Raw genomic sequence first — 20,773 nt, 5'->3', positions numbered from 1 at the left:
CCAGGGAGATGCTTATTTTGGCATTTGGGTACAGGTGCTATCCAGAATGTAAATATGGGTCCCTGGGGTGGAGCAATTGGAGAGCAGGGTGGGCCAATGCTCCATTCCACCATTCTGTGAAAAATCCATGCCGGCTTTTCCAGGAGGCTAGAAGTCTGCAGGATCCAGTACGGGATTTCTATGAGGCCGGCATCAGGCACAGGTGCGGGGCATTAAAAACCCCCGGGAGCCTGATACTCAGAGAGACTGTTGGGAGGAAGAGGAAGTTCCCTGAGCTCCCAGGGCAAGGAGAGGCCCTGAACAAGAAGACCATCCCTGAGCCAAGTGAGGCAAAACCTGCCTGGACCTGTGTGTGCTGTCTGGGGGAGGTTTTCCAGAGCCTGGCGTAGCTGGGTCTGGCTGGGAGGTCAAGTTAGTGGGTGATTAGGCTGGTCAGTCTAGACCAGCATAGTCAGGTGTTCCTGACTCTGATTGCCCTAGAGGACTGTGCTTAAGACCCCCTAACTGTGACGTTTATGGCCCTCGTGCTACAGGGGTTGTCACAATATATATATATATATATATATATATAATATACCGTATTGGCTCGAATATAGGCCGCACTTTTTTCCCCCACTTTAAGTCTTTAAAGTGGGGGTGCGGCCTATATTTGGGGTCTAGCGCCCGACGCCCGGGACATGCAGTTCCGGGCGCCGGGCAGGCACCAGGGTTAGGATACAGATCCCCCGCAGCGGTGCAGGGGACCTGTATCCTACTCTCTGATGCTCTCAGACAGCCTCCCCTACCAGCACTTCCAACGGGGGGAGTGCCGGCACGGGAGGTTGTCTAAGCGCATCGTGCAGACGTTAACTGGCAATGCGCGTACACAGCCTCCGCTGCCGGCACGTCTGCATGATGTGCTTTAACAATCTCCTTTGCCGGGAATTCCCACGGGGGGAGTCCCGGCAAGGGAGATTGTTAAAGCACATCGTGCAGACGTGCCGGCAGCGGAGGTTGTTTACGCGCATCGCCACACCCGGTTAACGTCCGCACGATGCGTTTTACCTCTGCCCCCAAGACTTACCAGAGCAGACTCCCGGGTGTCTTGCGGGGCCGGCGGGGGACATCTACGCAATACGTGTCTACAACTTCCGGTGCCGGCACATCCGCTGAGTGCCGGCACCGGAAGTTGTATACGTGTATTGCGTAGATGTCCCCCGCCGGCCCCGCAAGGCCGCACCCTAAAATTTGGGTGCTTTTTTAAAGAGAAAAGCTGCCACTCTGCCCCCCCTGAGATATGCTGCCACTCCCCCCCGAGATATGCTGCCACTCTGTCGTCCCCCCCCCCGAGATATGCTGCCACCGTCCTCCCCACTGAGATATGCTGCCCCTGTCCTCCTCCTCCCGCCCGAGATATGCTGCCACTCTGAAACCCCCCCCCCGAATTCGGACTCAGCGGATGTGCCGGCACCGGAAGTTGGATACACGAGGACAGTGGCAGCCTATCTCAGTGGGGGGGGCGGTGGCAGCATATCTCGGGGGGGGGGGAGTGGCAGCATATCTCGGGGGGGGCAGAGTGGCAGCACTTTTCTTTAAAAAAGCACCCAACTTTAGGGTGCGGCCTATATATGGGGGCGGCCTATATCCGAGCCAATACGATATATATATTATGCACCACATGGTTGTGCATTTTAAGGTTTATAATCCATGTGTACGTGCATATTAGTAATTAAAATATTTTATCTGTAAGTCATAAAAAAAAATGGCCATAACCTTTCCTGAGATATACTATAAAATTTGCAAAATTACAATAAAACACTAAAGGTTTTTGTTAAGCTTTAAAAACTAAAGTGTTTTTCCATTCTTTCCAGCCAGGAGCTCTTTTATCAAATACTTATTTATGACTTTGGCAACTTTGGCATTCTGAAACTGTCTGTAAGTATCCATACATTTTTCTACCCCAAATTTGTTAGAAATGTTAGATCGTTTTTTTTTTATTGGTGTGAACGCTTGAATATAATATGATATAGTACAGTATGTGTATATGGTGGGAATTGTAGGAAGGAGGCACCCTACTGCTTCCAATATTCCATCTGAAAATATACTTCTCGTCTTGTGCTACAGATTATATGCAATTAAAGTATATCCCTCTGGGTTTTTTTATATTTCGTTAGCAGAAAAGATTTTTGACAGCAAGCTTTTTTTTTTTTTTTAGCATAAATAATGCATTATCTAAAAGAAGCCCAATTGAAATTTAGGATTTGTAATTCCCATTTGTGGTCTAGTCCATTTTGTGAGTTATTTTTGATTCAATGTGGGTTCAATCGTTTATGATCATGTACATGTTTTTCATGAATTTTAAACCAGGAATCTGCACCCCTTTATGACTTGGCAATGCTAGCTTTGGACAGCTCCGAAAGTGGATGGACAGAAGAAGATGGACCAAAGGAAGGACTTGCTGAGTACATTGTTCAATTCTTGCAGAAGAAGTGTGAGATGTTAAAAGATTATTTTTCACTTGAACTTGATGAGGTGAGCCAGAGTTTTTTTGAAAATGTTCTGGTGCTCCTGAGGCAGGCTTTGTTGTCGTTCTTTAACCCCTTGACGATATTGACATGCCTGGCATGTCATAACTTTAAAGGTGTTGCTGTAATGGCTCGCACTGTAGTCGCTCCGGAGGGTCTCTCTCCAGACCCTCCGGAGAACCCTTGAGTTCCCCCTGTAGGATGATTACAAGTACTAAATTCATTCATGCAAGTCAATGGAGCCCAGCTTATTAATTACAATGTAATTTCTCACAATCCTCGCTGATGTCTCCATCAAAAGAATCATCCAGTTCCAATTTTTTTTTAAAGTTATATATATATACATACACATACACTCACTGGCCACTTTTAGGTACACCTGTTCAATTGCTTGTTAACACACATAGCTAATCAGCCAATCACATGGCAGCAACTCAATACATTTAGTCATGTAGACGTGGTCAAGACAACTTGCTGAAGTTCAAACCGAGCATCAGAATGGGGAAAGGGGATTTATGTGACTTTGAACGTGGCAGATTTGTTGGTGCCAGACGGGCTGGTCTGAGTATTTCAGAAACTGCTGATCTGCTGGGATTTTCACGCATAACCATCTCTAGGGTTTACAGAGAATGGTCTGACAAAGAGAAAATATCCAGTGAGAGGCAGTTGTGTGGATGGAATTACCTTGTTGATGTCAGAGGAGAATGGGCAGACTGGTTTGAGATGACAGAAAGGCAATAGTAACTCAAATAACACTTGCTACAACTAAGGTATGCAGAATACTATCTCTGAACGCACAACAAGTCCAACCGTGAAGCAGATTGGGTACAGCAGCAGAAGACCACAAAGGGTGCCACTCCTGTCAGCTAAGAATATGAAACAGAGGCTAAAATTCGCACAGACTCACCAAAATTGGACAATGGAAGACTGGAAGAACATTGCCTGGTCTGATAAGTCTTGATTCCAGCTGCAGCATTCAGATGGCAGGGTCAGACTTTGGCGTAAACAACATGAAAGCATGGATCTATCCTGCCGTATCATCAGTCTGGTGGTGGTGTAATGGTGTGGGGGAAGTTTTCTTAGCACACTTTGGGCCCCTAAGTATCGATTGAGTATCATTTAAACGCGACAGAGTATTGTGGCTGACAATGTCCATCCCTTTATGACCACAGTGTACCCATCTTCTGATGGCTACTTCAGCAGGATAATGCACCATGTCACAAAGCTCACATCAACTCAAACTGGTTTCATGAGTTCACTCTACTCCAATGGCCTCCACAGTCACCCGATCTCAATCCAATAGAGCCACGTTGGAATGTTGTGGATCGGGAGATTTGCAATATGGATGGGCAGCCGACAAATCTGCAGCAACTGCGTGATGCCATCATGTCCATATAGACCATAATCTTTGAGGAATGTTTCCAACACCTTTTAGAAAGTATGCCACGAAGAATGAAGGCAGTCCTGAAGGCAAAAGGAGGTCAAACCTTGTACTAGCAAGGTGTACCTAATAAAGTGGCCAGTGTGTGTGTGTGTAAATGTATGTTTGTCTTAATGAGCAAGTCCTAAAATTAGCCCTATTATCTTAACAAAAAAACTTGTATTGAATGAGTTAAAATACTAGCATTTTAAATGCCTGTGGGGTTTCTAGATCTAAAAATTTTTTGAAGGGGTTCAATGATGTTCCAAAAATAAGACATGGCAAAGACTGACCAGATGTTGAAATTACCAAGAAATGCACCCACCCCTCCAAAAACAACCCAACAAACCCATGCATGGTATCCCTGTACTCAGGGGATGTTGCTGAACACATATTGGGGTGTTTTTTGACAGTGACATATACTAGGAGCTGTAAATTTATTCCTATATTAGAATGTGTGTGGGAAAACACACAAAAAATACTAAATAGGGTTAAAATACCAGCATTTCAAATACCCTGGAGTGTCTAGTTTTCAAACATATGTGATGGGGTAAATTGAATTGGCCAGCTTTAAAGATGTCCCAAAAAGACATGGGGCAGGGTGATCACATGTCAAAATTTCAATTTGAAAAATGCACACCTCTCATGCATGGGTGGATCACTGTACTCAGGAGATGTTGTTGAACACATTTATTTGGAGACTTACAAAACTCCCCTACCAGATTTCATAGTATTGGTTCATAACTGTACTTTTGCCACCTCTTAACACAAATGTTACATACACAAAGAAATGTGGTGCTGCTTTCTTATTAAGATAAATTGTGTATTGATCTTTTATATATATTATAGAAAGGAAACCTTACTGGACTCCCACTATTGATAGACAACTATATTCCGCCTTTGGAAGGACTGCCTATGTTTATTTTGCGCTTAGCCACTGAGGTAAGATAAACAAAACATGCTTTGTAAGCTGTCCTATGTTGTGTGTATATATATATATATATATATATATATATATATATATATGTATATATGTGTGTGTGTATATATGTGTGTATATGTGTGTATATATATGTGTGTATATATATGTATATATATATGTGTATATATGTGTGTATATATATGTGTATATATATATATATGTGTATATATATATATATGTGTATATATATATATATATGTGTATATATATGTATATATATATATATGTGTATATATATATATGTATATATATGTGTATATATATATATGTGTATTACACAATTTTCTTTAAACAATTATAAAACTATAGCATTCTCACTATAAAATGTAGTACCAAGAAAAGCATATAATGTACATTATATTATGCAAAACATACAAATAAAAAAAAAAAAAAAAGACAAGATACATTTACTAACATATACCGTATTGGCTCGAATATAGGCCGCACTTTTTCCCCCCACTTTAAGTCTTTAAAGTGGGGGTGTGGCCTATATTCGGGGTCTAGCGCCCGACGCCTGGGACATGCAGTTCCGGGCGCCGGGCAGGCAGCAGGGTTAGGATACAGATCCCCCGCAGCGGTGCAGGGGACCTGTATCCTACTCTCCGGTACGCTCAGACAGCCTCCCCTGCCGGTACTTTCCACGGGGGGGAGTGCCGGCACGGGAGGTTGCCTAAGCGCATCGCGCAGACGTTCACCGGCTGCAGAGATGTGCGCGTAAATAACCTCCGCTGCCGGCACGTCTGCACGATGTGCTTTAACAATCTTGTTAAAGCACATTGTGCAGACGTGCTGGCAGCGGAGGTCGTTTACGCGCATCGCCGCAGCCAGTGAACGTCCGCACGATGCATTTTACCTCTGCCCCCAGACTTACCAGAGCAGACTCCCGGGTGTCCTGCGGGGACATCTACGCAATACGCGTATACAGCTTCCGGTGCCGGCACTTCCACTGTGTGCTGGCACCGGGAGTTGTATACGCGTATCGCGTAGATGTGCCCCTCCGGCCCCGCAAGACACCCGGGAGTCTGCTCTGGTAAGTCGGGGGGGGGCAGAGTGGCAGCATATCTCGAGGGGGGGGGCAGAGTGGCAGCATATCTATTGCAAAACTTTTTCCTTAAAAAAGCACCAAACTTTTAGGGTGCGGCCTATATTCAGGTGCGGCCTATATCCGAGCCAATACGGTAATACTAATCTGGGCTGTGTGTCTTTTTATAAGATACATACATTTATATAAAAAAGACACAGCCCACATCAGTATTATATTTGCATAGTAAAGAGAAGCAAACCATTACTTAAATCTAATGCTAAAGCTATACTCTTATTTAGGATATGTAAGCATATTGTAGGTCTCTTAAATTAAGGCAATAAGCCAATTTTTTTATATATATACGCAATACCCGTATACAAATTCCGGTGCCGGCACTCAGCGGATGTGCCGGCACCGATAGTTGTATAAGCGTATTGCGTAGATGTCCCCCGCCGGCCCCGCAAGACACCCGGGAGTCTGCTCTGGTAAGTCGGGGGGAAGAGGTAAAACGCATCATGCGGACTGTCACCGGCTGCGGCGATGCGGCTAAACAACCTCCGCTGCCGGAGGCTGTTTACCCGCATCGCCGCAGCCGGTGACCGTCCGTAAAATGCGCTTAGACAACCTCCCGTGCCGGCACCCCCCCGTGGAAAGTGCTGGCAGGGGAGGCTGTCTGAGCGTATCAGAGAGTAGGATACAGGTCCCCTGCACCGCTGCGGGGGATCTGTATCCTTAACCTGCTGCCTGCCCGGCACCCGGGACTGCATGTCCCGGGCGTCGGGCGCTAGACCCCGAATATAGGCCGTACCCCCACTTTAAAGACTTAAAGTGGGGGGAAAAGTGCGGCCTATATTCGAGCCAATACGGTATATATTTTTATTTATATAACTTTGGGATAATCTCCAAACGATCTACTCATCTATAGAGAGTTCCAGGTCTTTCTCCCACCTTGCCATAAACTCCTCTTATATGCTGCCTCCACTCTACATCGTCTTCTTTAAAGAGGTTGCATTTCAAGATTCCTGCAAGTTTAACCCTATCCTTCCTGTAGGTCTCCTAGTCTGAGTGTGCTTCCAGACAGGAAGCTTTTTGTTCTCAAAAAAGGTGAAAACCCTTAAGTTTACCATCTAACATTAAATCTTTTAATATATATCAATCCAGCTCTCAATAAGCAAATCTTCTATACAGTAATTTTAATAACTTAATAAGAGCATCAGGATATAAACCTTCCTTAAAGCCCTGCTTCTTCCTGAATCTGTTCCAAAATAATCCTAAGTGATCCATTAGAGCTCCCATTAGCTATTGACCACCATATGACTATGTCAAGGTCTTGGTTAAGCATATATCTTTCTATTAGTTTCCATGCCTCTACATCTGCGTCCTGGCTAACCCATCTAGTAATATGTCTAATCATGGCAGTATCGTGATATTTTTTTAAAATCTGGGACCGCTACTTGTCCCCTCACAGACAATTTTTGATAGGTATTACTTCCACTGATTTGTGTCCCAAATGTGGTATGATTGCCGCCGACTTATTTCATAACTTCTGGGTTTGCCCACCTATACGTGAGTTTTGGAAACGCGTTCAGGCTGCCCTTTTTGGCCATCACAATGATCGAGGAGTGCGTGCTAAGGCCTTGATTTGTATAGTTCTGGCTGTGGCCAGGAAAACCATTTTGCAGCAGTGGATACATGCTGAACCTCCTTCATTGTCTTTATTTCATAATAAATTGTTCCACCTGCTCAGAATGGATTGGTTAAATGCGACGATACACAAAGAAAGAGACACCCATAGATTTTTTTAAAAATGGGATGGTTTTATTGGTACTCTGGAGAACTCTGTTAAATGCCAAATGAAAGCGACTTTCTGTGACACTTCCTGGTATGGTGCACAACTGCTACTGGGTAGTGATCCTTGTTCGTAATACCTAACCTTTGCCGGTTTGCTGTCAGGGGTTTTTTGTTGTTTTTCACTCCGGTTATTTGTCTTGCTGGGCTGACCAGGCGATGGGAGGTTAGGGATACTTTTGTGACTTCACCCATTGTATTTCCTGGTTTCTACCTGATTTGTTGCAATGTTGTCCTTTGGTATTCTCTGAGGGACGTACTTGTGGGGTCACGTTTTTGTTGCTTTTGATTTTGTTGTAAACGAAACACGGAAAACGCAAAAAGATTTTCCAAACAAAAAAATCCGGGACCGCTAATCTCCCTTTATCGCTGTTCCTAGATAAGACCTTACCGTGGCTTTCTTCCCTTTCCAAATATACATCAACCAACCTTTTCAATCTCTTATTCTTCTTTTAGGGTCGTTGATTTTGAGAGATACAATTTGTATTTAGTATGAAAACCATATACTTCTATTTCCTTTAATAGAGTTTTAATTGACTCTCGGATTAATTAGCGTAATTACTACATCGTCTGCATATAGGTTGATTTTTAACTCGTAATTTTTAATAGGGGCACCTTTGATATCTGCATTAACTCTTGTACGCTGAGCTAAGGGTTCTAAAGCCAGTATGAATAATGGAGGAGAGAGCAGACATCCCTGTCTTGTACCGTTCAAAATATTGAATCATGGAGAAACTATTCCTGATCCTGCTATCCTAGCTGAGGGACCTGTGTATAAGGTCATTATTGCCTTTGAGATCAATCCTTATAGACCAAATTTCATTAATTCACTCAAAAGCTTTTTCCGCATCTAAGGTAATGATAGAGACTGGTGTTCTGCTTCTATTTATTAAATCTATGATGTTCAGTAATCTGTGTATGTTATTTGCGGTATTAATGTTTTTTAGTCTCTCGGCCAGGGTAGAGGAATACATTTTTACTTCCTGTTATAAAAGTATCCTGTAAAACTATCGGGGCCATGGGCTTTGTTAATTGTAACTTTATGGCATTTCTGATGAAGTGAAAGGAGCATTCAGTACCTTTAACCGATCCGATGTTCTTATTCTGGTTAAAATCAGGTTAGATTCTGGTGATTGGCTTTCTTAGAATATAAATTATGTATTGTTTTAAAAGTTTGTCTAATTCCCTTAGGGGAATAGATAGTTTTGCCTTTATAATTTATTGTGTGTATACTTTGGGCACCTGTTCTTTTTCATGTTTAGATGTAAGAAACTTACCTTCCCTATTACCTCTATAGTATAGTAGGTTTGTTTTGTTTTTTTTTCTAGATTTTTATCAGCCTCCTCTAATAACCTCTTGTTTCTTTTTTTAATTCCTCAATTTGTTTGGCATATATAGTTGAGGGCTCTCCTTTATTTTTATTGTTAACATGTTTATCAGATGTGCCCTTATTACACATTTATAAGCACATCAAATTGGGGTCATAGGGAGGGACTCATCTAGATTTTATTTAAAGTATAGGTCAGTTTGTTCCCTGATATATTAGCCTCTGTCCTCAGTAGACTATCTTTCGGTCTCCATGACGGAGTGACTGTTCATGATCTATTTTTAAGGTCACAATCGTTGCTTCGTGATCAGACCAAGGTATGTTCGTTATTTCAATTATTTTTAGTTTTTCATCACCTATGATCAAATTGATACAGGAGTATGATTTATACACTCGTGAAAGATGTGTATAATCCTTCGAATCAGGGTTAAATGTTTTCCACACATCATGTTATCCCGTAGTGAGGCATTAGATATAATTTTATATCCTGTAAAATACATCCAATGGTCTCCTGTAGAAGACATAGGTCATATGTATCTTTGTTCAGTCTCACCAAGAAGGATCTCTTATGTGAAGAGTTCAATCCTTGGGTATTTAATGGAAATAATCTAACCATTATCTAAAGGCTCATTACTTCTCTAGCCCTTACCTGCAACACACTGCACATATTGGCAATTTTCTGGGCATATACATAAACATTTCTACAGACATCAAAACACACAAGCAACGGTATCTACCATCCCTTGTCCTTTGCAATTGTGTGCTCCCTCAGTGACACGAATATCAGATTTGGTCTTAAACAAGTGCCAGAGCAGAGAGGCAACTCAAAAACCCTTAACATTTAAACCGATCCTTATTAATGGGCGGGGGGGGATTGTTACTTATACATTTTGTATCTTATTTACCCCTATTTCTCCTTTTCCCCTATCTCTTCCCTGTAGTTCCACCAGAAAAACAATTAACCTCTTACACCTTGATATAATACTCTGCTTCTCTTTCACCTTCTGTGTCGTGTAGCAGTTGTCGCAGTCCCAGTAGTTTTTTTTATTCCGGCATTTTGCCGATAATGCCCTTTTCGGCCGATATATTTCGGTGCATCCCTACTTTAAACCTAAATTTTGCACTGGGGTGTCACCCTACAAAATAAGATAGTATTGATCTGCAATGACTTTTGGTAAATCCTCCTGCTATAATGCTGATTCTGGAAATCATCTTGTGAGTCCGGATCTGTTCTGTGTGTTATATTGAATACTACATGACGTGTTATATAACTCAGGACTGTATGTTTTGGTCTAGAGCCCTGCGCGGGACTGCTTTTTTAATCCCGCTCCCGCAATGTGGGTGTTCCGCTCCCGCCACATTTGTGGCCAATACCGCCCGCCTCCTTACCTGATTTCCCACACAGTCCCGCAAGGCTGCCCTCGAGTTGTTATCTCACAGCGTCTCTTCTTGCCTCTGCCCAGGAACAAGGCGGAGTCACAGGAAGTGATGTCACATCACGTGACTCCGTTTTGTTCCTGAGCAGCGCAAGATAGGAGACACTATAAGGGAGCATCGAGAAGGCAGCCTTGCGGGACTGCGCAGGAACACCAGGACCCGCAGGTACAGTGCCTGACCGCCCGCAACCCCGCAGGACCCGCCTCCCAATGCAGTCCTCTATTTTGGTCTTTTAAGTGAACTGTGTATGACATCCCATCTCTCTGCCTCCTCTCACCTCCAAGCTTATTGAAATAATTATTTATACTCAATTTAACTAAAATTCTTGATTCCAGTTCTTTACTTGACCCTCTTCAATGTGTTTTCCTCACCACTCACTACTCTACGCTAATCCTACTGGACCTTTCTGCTGCTTTCGACACTGTGGACCACCCTCTTCTCCTTCAAACTCTTCATGATCTTGGTTTAAGTGACACTACTCTCTCCTGCTTCACGTCCTACATTTCTGATCCTACCTTCAGTGTCTCTGTCTCCAGTAACACCTCCCCTCCAGCACTAGGTCAGGGTACCCCAAGGCTCAGTTCTAGGACCCCTTCTGTTCTCCCTTCACCCTACCTTACTTGGCAAACTAATCTCATCCTTTGGCATTCAATACCACCTGTATGCTGGTAACACCCAGATCTACCTATAATTTCCTGATCACTCTCTCTCTCTCTTAGATTGTGTAACTAACTGCCTTGCATCTGTCTCTACCTGGATGTCTGCATTAGGGCTGCAACAACTAATCAATAATGAAAATCATTGTCAAAATATACATAGTTACATAGTTATATAGGCTGAAAAAAGACATGCGTCCATCAAGTTCAGCCTTTCCTATATCTGTTAATTTGTTGCTGTTGATCCAAAAGAAGGCAAAAAACCCCAGTTTCGCTCTTTCCAATTTTGCACTAACCAGGGAAAAAATTCCTTCTTGACCCCAAAATGGCAGTCAGATTTCTCCTTGGATCAATAAGCTGTTTCCCCATAATTAAAGATTATATCCCTGAATATTATGTTTTTCCAAGTATCCATCCAGTTGCAGTTTAAACATTTCTACAGACTCCGATAAAACTACCTCTGCAGGCAGAGAATTCCACATCCTTATTGTCCTTACTGTAAAAAAAAACCCTTTCCTCTGCTTTAGACTAAATCTCCTTTCTTCCAGTCTAAACGCATGACCACGTGTCCTATGCATAGTCCAGTTTATGAACATATTTCCACACAATGGTTTGTATTGGCCCCGAATATATTTAAATACATATATAGCTTTTCATGTTATACTAAAATAAGAAGGGGATTTCTCTAATGCCATTGTGTTAACATTAACATTACCTTGTGTCATTGTATCTCCTGCATTGACTATTGTAACCCTGGCTTAACTGGTCTCTCTCTTAACCTGCTTGCCCTTCTACAATCCACCATGAACAATGCGGCAAGACTTATTTTCCTCTCCCGCCTCTTCCCTCTGTCTTTCTCTTCCCTGGCTGCTTGTACACTTTAGGGTTAATTTCAAAATCCTGACTCTTACTTTGAAAGCCAATCATAATGCTTCCCCTACTTACACCTCATCACTCATCCAATGATCTTCTGTCTTCTCGTCTGATTTCTAGCTCTAATGCATGCTTGCAGGATTTCTCAAGGGCTGCCCCTATCATTTGGAATGCCCTTCCCTAGCCAGTCACTTTCCCCTTGCCTTCGGTCCTTCAGGGATTTAAAAAAAATATTTTGAAGACCCACTTCTTTAAGAACGCTTGAAACATTACACGTTAATGTCCTCTCACATTCCCTTAGCTTCCATATTCCCTCTTGTAATATAGCCTAACTCCCTCTACATTGTAAGTTTGTTTGAGCAGGGCCCTTCTCACCTGTTTCTGTAAGGTAAATTGTTATATACTACCTGCTATGTCCTGTTTACCCATTGCACAACGTTGAAGAATATGCTGGCATTATATGAAACAATAAATAATGACAACCAGTAAGGAAGATACAATCTTAGCAGCTATAGACAAGGCATAGCAGAAGCATAATTTGCCAGTACAATTTAAAGCATTTTTTTCAGTATATCCTGGCCTTAGGCACAGGGGTGTGTTTCAGATATCTGACATCCCTAAATCTGCCATTTTTGTCTTCTCTCTAGGTGAACTGGGATGATGAAAAGGAATGCTTTGAAAGCTTCAGCAAAGAATGTTCACTGTTTTACTCTCTCAGGAAGCAGTTCATATTGGAGGAATCTGCTTGTGAGGTAATTCTTAATGGTTTTACCATGCCTTGATAGTCTTATATGTTTCTTTTTATTTACAAATACCTTAATACATAAAAACAAAAACTTGTCACAGTGGCACTTTACCTCCACTGTAGCAATTCCATGTCTCCAGTAAGCAGTAACTCGAGCCTGAATTGTCTCCAGTTTGATTTTATTTTTGTGAACCCTGTCGTGGCTTGTGACAGCACCTTGTGACCTAGTATTGATGCGATTTAAAATGCTCAACTGTGCGAAAAGCAGCTAAGCTGCAGTGTTTTATTGCAAATATCTGAAATTACATAAGCCTTCTTTTCATTTCTAAGTTACACTCACTGGCCACTTTATTAGGTACACCTTTGCTAGTACCGGGTTGGACCCCCCTTTTGACCTTCAGAACTGCCTTCATTCTTCATGGCATGCTTTATACAAGATGCTGGAAACATTCCACAGAAATTTTGGTCCATATGGACTTGATGGCATCACGCAGTTGCTGCAGATTTGTCGACTGCACATCCATGATGCGGAGCTCCCGTTCCACCACATCCCAAAGGTGTTCTATTAGATTGAGATCTGGTGACTGTGGAGGCCATTGGATTAGAGTGAAATCATTGTAATGTTCAAGAAACCAGTTTGAGATGATGTGAGCTTTGACATGGTGCATTATCCTGCTGGAAGTAGCCATCAGAAGATGGGTACAATGTGGTCATAAAGGGTAGGCTGCCATACTTAAACAATGCTCAATTGGTACTAAGGCACCCAAAGTGTGCCAAGAAAATGTCCCCCTGACCATTACACCACCACCACCACCAGCCTGAACTGTTAATACAAGGCAGGATGGATCCATGCTTTCATGTTGTCTACGCCAACGTCTGACCCTTCCATCTGAATGTTGCACCTGGAATTGAGACTCATCAGACCAGGCAACGTTCTTCCAGCCTTCCATTGTCCAATTTTGGTGAGCCTGTGCGAATTGTTTCCCTTTCTTAGCTGACAGGAGTGGCACCCGATGTGGTCTTCTGCTGTATCCCATCTGCTTCAAGGTTCGATGTGTTATGCGTTCAAAGATGGTATTCTGCATACCTTGATTTTAAAGAGTGGATATTTGATTAGCAGTTTCTGAAAAACTCAGACCAACAGCTATGCCGTGTTCTAAGTCACTTAAATCCCCATTTCTTCCTCATTCTGATGCTCTGTTTGAACTTTTGACAAGTTGTCTTGACCACGTCTACATGCCTAAATCCATTGAGTTGCTTCCGAAGCATCAGAGGGATCTCATTGTTGAAAGATATCAGTCAGGAGAAGGGTACAAAAGAATTTCCAAAGCATTAGATATACCATGGAACATAGTGAAGACAGTAATCATCAAGTGGAGAAAATATGGCACAACAGAGACATTACCAAGAACTGGACGTCCCTCCAAAATTGATGAAAAGACAAGAAGGAAACTGGTCAGGGAGGCTTACAAGAGGCCTACTGCAACATTAAGCCCGCCCCCAAGCCTACGATCACTCCCACGGAGTGATTCTGTAGGCTGAAACCGCGATTGCAGAAAAACCTGCAATCGCGTTTTCAGCTGCCACAGGCAGCTTCAGGGAAGGGGGTGGTGTGTTGATTGGGTCCCCACACAAGTGTGGGGACCTTACACAACCCCCCCCTGCTGCCTGATCGCTCCATGAGGGCGTCAGTGCAGTGTTAGCCCGTTCAATGCCGCGATCATTGAAGGGGTTAATTCCCATTTTGTATGGGGCTCTGCTGCTGGTGGTGTGCCTGGAAGCCCAGGCAGACCAGCAACAGCAAAAACAAGCCCCCAAAAGCCCTTTGATCAGTCCTGTAGGACTGATCAAAGAGACTCCTCCCCTGCAATCTCCAGTCTATGGGAGATTGTGTCCCAGCCAGAGGCAGCTTCAGGGACAGGGAGACAGGGTTCTTTGGTCTCCACATGAGTGTAGAGACCAGCCCCTACCCCCTCCCTTGCTCAATTAGCCCCTACCCCCTCCCTTGCTCAATTAACCCCTACCCCCCCCTTGCTCAATAAACCCCTACCCCCCCTTGCTCAATAAACCCCTTCACTGCTGTGATTGTGTATGACCCCCGTCGCAGCATTGCAGGGGTTAATATTAGTCCCCACAAGCTTGTGGGGACTAAATATCAGTCAATGCTATGCTTCAATGGAGCACCAGCATTGAAAGAGTAAAAAAAAATGTAACAAAAATAAATAAATAAAATTAAAAAATAATTAAAAAATAAATAAAAAAAATAACAGCACTGACCTGAAAGTCCAGGGTGCTTCCAGGTCAAATGCTGGGCTGGGCTGATGATGATCAGACCACTCCTGGCCAATAGGAGTGATCGGATCATTATGGCAGCCCATGGATGACCCTGCCCTACAGAGAGAGAGGGGTCATCTAGGGTAATTATGAAAAAACACAAATTAATAAAAAAAAAAAAAATTATTACCTGATCACTTGTCGGTGACATTTAAAGTTGCTGATTATTGATCGGTCTCCCTGATTGATGTCAGCGGCCTAAACCTGTCCTCAAAAATACCTTCCTCAAAAAATGCATGAACCATGCATGTGAGGCCTTGTTGGAACCGGGGGATGTTGGTGAACAAAATGTGGTGTTTTCTTCCACTGTTGCACATATGCTGTACAAGAAATAAATTGCAACATTGAAATAATGTTTAAAATAAATTTTCCGTGAAATTTTGGCAGACATCAGTGAAGAAATGGCTGCTTGAAAACTGTCAAAATTACCCTAGTTGAATACCTTGACTTGTCTGCTGTTCATAAATATATACTTTTATGGGGTAATTTACAGTGGGGGGCTTCCAAAATCTCCCAAATGGGATATGGGCCCAGTAAACCAATTTCTGAAAATTCCAAATTTTAAAACTAAAATTGCATGTTCCAGTTTTGCCCTCATAGCTTCCTCAAAAAATGCATGAACCATGCATGTGAGGCCTTGTTGGAACCGGGGGATGTTGGTGAACACAATTTTGTGGTTTTTTTCTGCAGTTGCACGTACAAAATACAATATGAAATCTAAAGCAACATTGCAACATATGCAAAAAAAAAAACAAGTGTCAAAATGACCCTAGTTGTACACCTTGACTTATCATATAATCATATAATATCATATAACATATAATTTTGGGGGGATAATCAGTATCTGTGACAACTATTGCAGTTATTAGACTACCATGCCAAATTTGAAAAAAATTACAGTTTAAAAACGTGATGCCTACCTTGCAATATTTGCCCTATACTGGTCAAAATAGATTAAAATCCTGGCCATGTTGGGTGGTTTCCAAATCAGGACAAGTTAATGAATATATTTTGGATAATTGTTTCCCATTGGTTCAATGTGTGTACAATTTGTATGTATACAAAACTGTAAAAAAAAAAAAAAAAAAGTGTTTTTTTCATTTTTTTTCCCCACTTTTTCCAGTTTATACCCAGCTTAATATGGTTTCAAAGGACAGCCCTACTTGTGCTAAAAAAAACAATATATGATTTGTGTGGGTGCACTAATTGATAAGAAATTACAGTTGAAGAAAGACATAGCAAAAACACAAAAACGGCTCCGGTCCTTTAGCGACACCTTAGTATCAAAATCCCGGTCCTGAAGGGGTTAAAGGTATGCACGCTAATGCAACCAGGTTAGGGTGAGGTTTTTTTCCCCCTCAAAGATTTCAGTTTGTTTGCAATTGAATTGTTCACATTATAGGTCACATTAAAAATGGGAAAAGTTCTGACATGATTTATCTTTGTCTCATTCTTTAACATCACAAGAACCTGGCATTTTAACAGGGGCGTGTAGACTTTTTATATCCACTGTAGTGGAGGCGGCTGTCAAGGGTGTATTCACTAAACACTGAGTGGATGTGAGACATAAAATTAACTGGAGGGCGAATGTGGTTTTTTTTTCCCTGTATGTAGAGCCAAGTTGGAGAAAATAGCTTAACTCCCTGTTTCTCTGTTTAGGAGAAGAGTGCTGAAATAACTTCTCCATCATGGAAGTGGACAACTGAACACATACTATATAAAGCCTTCCGAACACACCTCCTTCCCCCAAAACCATTTGCAGAAGATGGAAGTATCTTGCAACTCGCAAACTTGCCAGACCTGTATAAAGTGTTTGAAAGATGCTAGCTCATCTGGCTAGTTTCCCCATTGTAAATGCCATTTCTAGCCTTGTTTTCTAGATTACCGTCATGGCTGTTAAAAAAAATAAATTAAAAAAATGTAAGGTTCTATTGCCTATTTGAATGTGTATGGATGAATGCACAGTATGAAACAAAATGTATATTGGCAAGAGTTACATCAGAATAAATGTTTTATGAAGAGCATGCTCCTTAACAAAGTTGATAATGTATGTTAATAAAGTTTGTATTTTTCTGCTTTATATTTATATCACTGAAAACGGTGCCAAAGAACATTTTTATGGATGTAAAAATGAATATATGTATATATACTTTATATTTACAAACAGAATATGTGATTGTATAAAGCAATAAACCTTGCTTGGCAGTATCTGGTTTCACTTGTAGGGTGAGGGCTCCATTTTGGTTGTTTAACCCCTTGACTGCTAACGACGGCATGGTGCCGTCGCTAGCAGTCCCAGTCAGGTGCTAACGACGGCACCATGCCGTCGCTAGCACTCTCCTACCTTGATGGGGGTCTGTGGACCCCCATCACCACCTACCCCGGCGATCTGCCCCTCATTTTGAAGGGCATCACTGGGACCACCCGATCCGGCCGGTGACGTCGCGCGTAATGACGCGATGACGTCACCGCGCAACTTTATTGAAAACTGACAATTGTCAGTTTTCACGGTATGGGGGCATGCTGCTTAGATGCCTGTATCTCAGGCATCTGAGCAGCTACAGACCCCCAACATATACCGTTGGAAAGGTAATCGCCTCACCTTTCCAACGGTATAATGCGTGTAAAAAAAAAGAATAAAAAATATTATGTTAAAAAAATAAAAATGTACAAAAAAGTAAAAAAAAATGATTTGGGGGTCTCTAAAGGCAGATAAATAAAGATCAAAATTGCCCCCAAATTAAATTATCTAAACATAAACTGGTTTAACTTTAAAAAAAAAAAAAAAGTTTAAGTATTCTAGCTAAATGATCACTGTGGTAGCCAATGTTACCACAGTGATCATACAGCTATAAAAAGTCACATTCCCTTTTTAAAAATGGCCGATACTAAATTTTAACCCCATGATCCCTTTGATCATGGGGTTAAATTTAGCCTATGGTAGAGGAAGGCAATTTTTGAAATCCAGATGAACTGCAAAAATCAGCCGTATAGCCTGTAGTTACGTAAGTTAACCATGTCATCCCTGGAGCCCCTTGCATTTTTACTGCAAAACTTATTTTTGCTGTAAAAGTGATTTTTTTTCTCCCTTTACGATCATCTCTTTGGGATTGTTAGGGGAAAGAATGGTGTGTGTGCTTCTGCGAGTGAATGGAGATATGAAAAGCGTGTGAATGGGCAGTAATTAGGGTTGAAGCCTTGACATGGCATTACTGCTCACGTAAGAAGTTAAATTATGGCACAAAAAGTACATATTTTCAAAAACTACACCCCTCGGCGCATCAAATGAGGGGCTGCGTGTGTTTCTTGTTAAAAAATTGTCTTAAAACATTTAGGGGTGATGGCTGCATTTAGACAGCTCTAGACAGCTGGGAAGTTAAATTATGGTACATAAAGTATATATTTTCAGAAACTACACCCCTTGGCGCATCAAATGAGGGGCTGCATGTGTTTCTAGGACAAACCTGGAGTGCGGAAGACATAAATGAACTTGTCGCTTTTAATTTTATTTATTTTTTATTTTTATTTGTGTGATATTCACTTATTTGTTGTGCAAGTCAGATTTGTGATACAAATAAGACCTCATTTGCTGCGGCTGGGGGTGTAGTTTCTAAAAATATATAGTTTTGTTGGCATATTTTAACACCCCGGGCAGCTAGAGCTGTTTAATTGACGCAGCCATGCATTAAATTTAAAGATGAATTTTGTGATAGTCTAATAAATTTAACTTTTAGCAATAAAATATTAGAAAAACACAGTCTACTGTTCTCAATGTCTGTTTATTTTAGACCGGTTACCTACTACAAATATTTAGCAACACAGGTTTTGATATTAGAGTTTAGAAAAATAACATTACAAACTAGTTTTTATTGAGTTGGAAGTGAAAAATTACACTTTTTTTCCATTTTTGGTTGTATTTTGCAAACCTAATGAGACATACACATATAAAAATGGTATATTTGGAATCTGCTGGGTGTGCTGAAAAAAACAATATATGGTTTGTATAGTTTATTCCCAAGAAATCTACTTGAAACACGTTTAAACGTGAGATGCACCAAAATGCCGAAAACTAGCTTAGCAACAGGGTGTGAAATGGCTTAGCAGCCAAGGGGTTAAAAAATGTATGGGTGTTAGGCTAGGTTTCCACTTGGTTTTTTTTGCTAAAAACGCCCATTAAAACACTGACGTTTTTTGCAAGGAAATCTTGGCGTTTTTCTCCATTAGAAGTCTATGGGAGAGAAAAAACGCCATGAAAAAGCCATGTGGGTTTATTTGCTTTGGCGTTTTTTATGGCGTTTTTTCCACAGTTACAATGCAGAGGATGGACCCAGTATCTGTGTGTCCTACGAGAAATAGGCTGGAAACAAACAGTTTCACACAAAACAAAGTTCATATTGAATTGTACACCATTGGGAACAAACATGCCATTACAAACAAACATACCCAACTGGATCCTGCGTGCCAAAAGCAACAGCAAACAATTTGCACCATCATTTGGGGCCAATCTTCCTAGAGGAGCAGACATTCGGAATAAAGCATGCCTTACAAATCACAGAAAAGAGACAAAAGGGTCCGCCGGGGCGTTTAAGTAGAACTCTACCAAGTAAATGACATCAGGAGGGGGCAGACACTTGCCATTTATCCCAATCCCTTTTAGCTGCGTGAAACTTCTTACTTGTAAAGGCTGGAAAAACTTATAATGGACCAAACAGCATTGGCCTTGTGAAAAACAAATTGCTCGTTAGCATTTTCCACTTTCTCATTTTGTGCTCCCACACATATTATATATTGTTTTTTCAAGACAAACGGGGCTTTCTTCAGATACCATTATTTTTATCATATCATCTAATTCTCTCTCTATATGCTAAATAGATTCTACTATTTGTCCAGAGTTTAGAAATACCCAATGTTTTTTTTGCTTTTTTCTGCACGGTATGGGGCAATAAGTACCAGTAGCGTTTTGCTATTTCAAAACCATTTTTCCCCCAAAGCTGGTCATTCTGCCCCATGTGCTATTTCAGGTATCTTTGAAGCTGGCCAATGAAACTTACCCCATCAAACCATATATTTTTAAAAACTAGACACCACAAGGTATTTCAGATGGTGGTATTTTAACCATTTCCATGCGCTAGTTCTACCATCAGCATTTGTCAAACTTCATGGTAGTAAAAAAAATTATTTTTTTGACACGTGTTGTACTCCTGGTATAAATTTACAGCTCCTGGTATATGTCACTGCCAAACACCCCAATATGTGTTCAGCAACATCTCCTGAGCGCAGTGATACCCCACATGCATGGGTTTGTTAGGTTGTTCGTGGACTAAAAGGCCCTTTTTGAGAGGTGTGCATTTTTCAAATTGGAATTTTGACACATCATAAAGTCTGCCCACATATCCTATTTAAGGTATCTTTGAAGCCGGCCAATACAATTTACCCCATCAAACCAAATATTTTTGAAAACTAGACACCCCAAGGTATTTGAAATGCTGGTATTTTAACTCTTTCCGTGCACTAATTTTAACACCAGCCTTTGTCAAACTTTATGGTAGTAATTTTTTTTTTTGTATTTTTTTTTCACACACGTTGTACTTCATGTATACATTTACCGCTCCAGGTAAATAAA

At 41.5% G+C, this 20,773-nt stretch overlaps 1 protein-coding gene across 1 annotated transcript in view; it reads left to right on the top strand.

Annotated features, from left to right (window-relative positions):
* MLH1 (mutL homolog 1) overlaps positions 1–17,358 on the top strand; it is a 77,409-nt gene extending 60,051 nt beyond the window's left edge. Inside the window, exons 15-19 of the mRNA XM_053468277.1 lie at positions 1,851–1,914; positions 2,347–2,511; positions 4,774–4,866; positions 12,719–12,823; positions 16,810–17,358. Of these exons, the coding sequence (XP_053324252.1) occupies positions 1,851–1,914; positions 2,347–2,511; positions 4,774–4,866; positions 12,719–12,823; positions 16,810–16,977 (595 nt within the window). The 3' untranslated portion in view covers positions 16,978–17,358. The remainder of the gene's footprint in view (positions 1–1,850; positions 1,915–2,346; positions 2,512–4,773; positions 4,867–12,718; positions 12,824–16,809) is intronic.
* The last annotated feature ends 3,415 nt before the right edge of the window (positions 17,359–20,773 follow it).

The sequence above is a fragment of the Spea bombifrons genome, chromosome 5 (genome assembly GCF_027358695.1).
Source record: "Spea bombifrons isolate aSpeBom1 chromosome 5, aSpeBom1.2.pri, whole genome shotgun sequence".
Classification (NCBI taxonomy): domain Eukaryota; kingdom Metazoa; phylum Chordata; class Amphibia; order Anura; family Pelobatidae; genus Spea; species Spea bombifrons.
The sequence above is the reverse complement of the archived record's forward strand: the minus strand, read 5'-3'. Positions and strand labels throughout refer to the sequence as shown.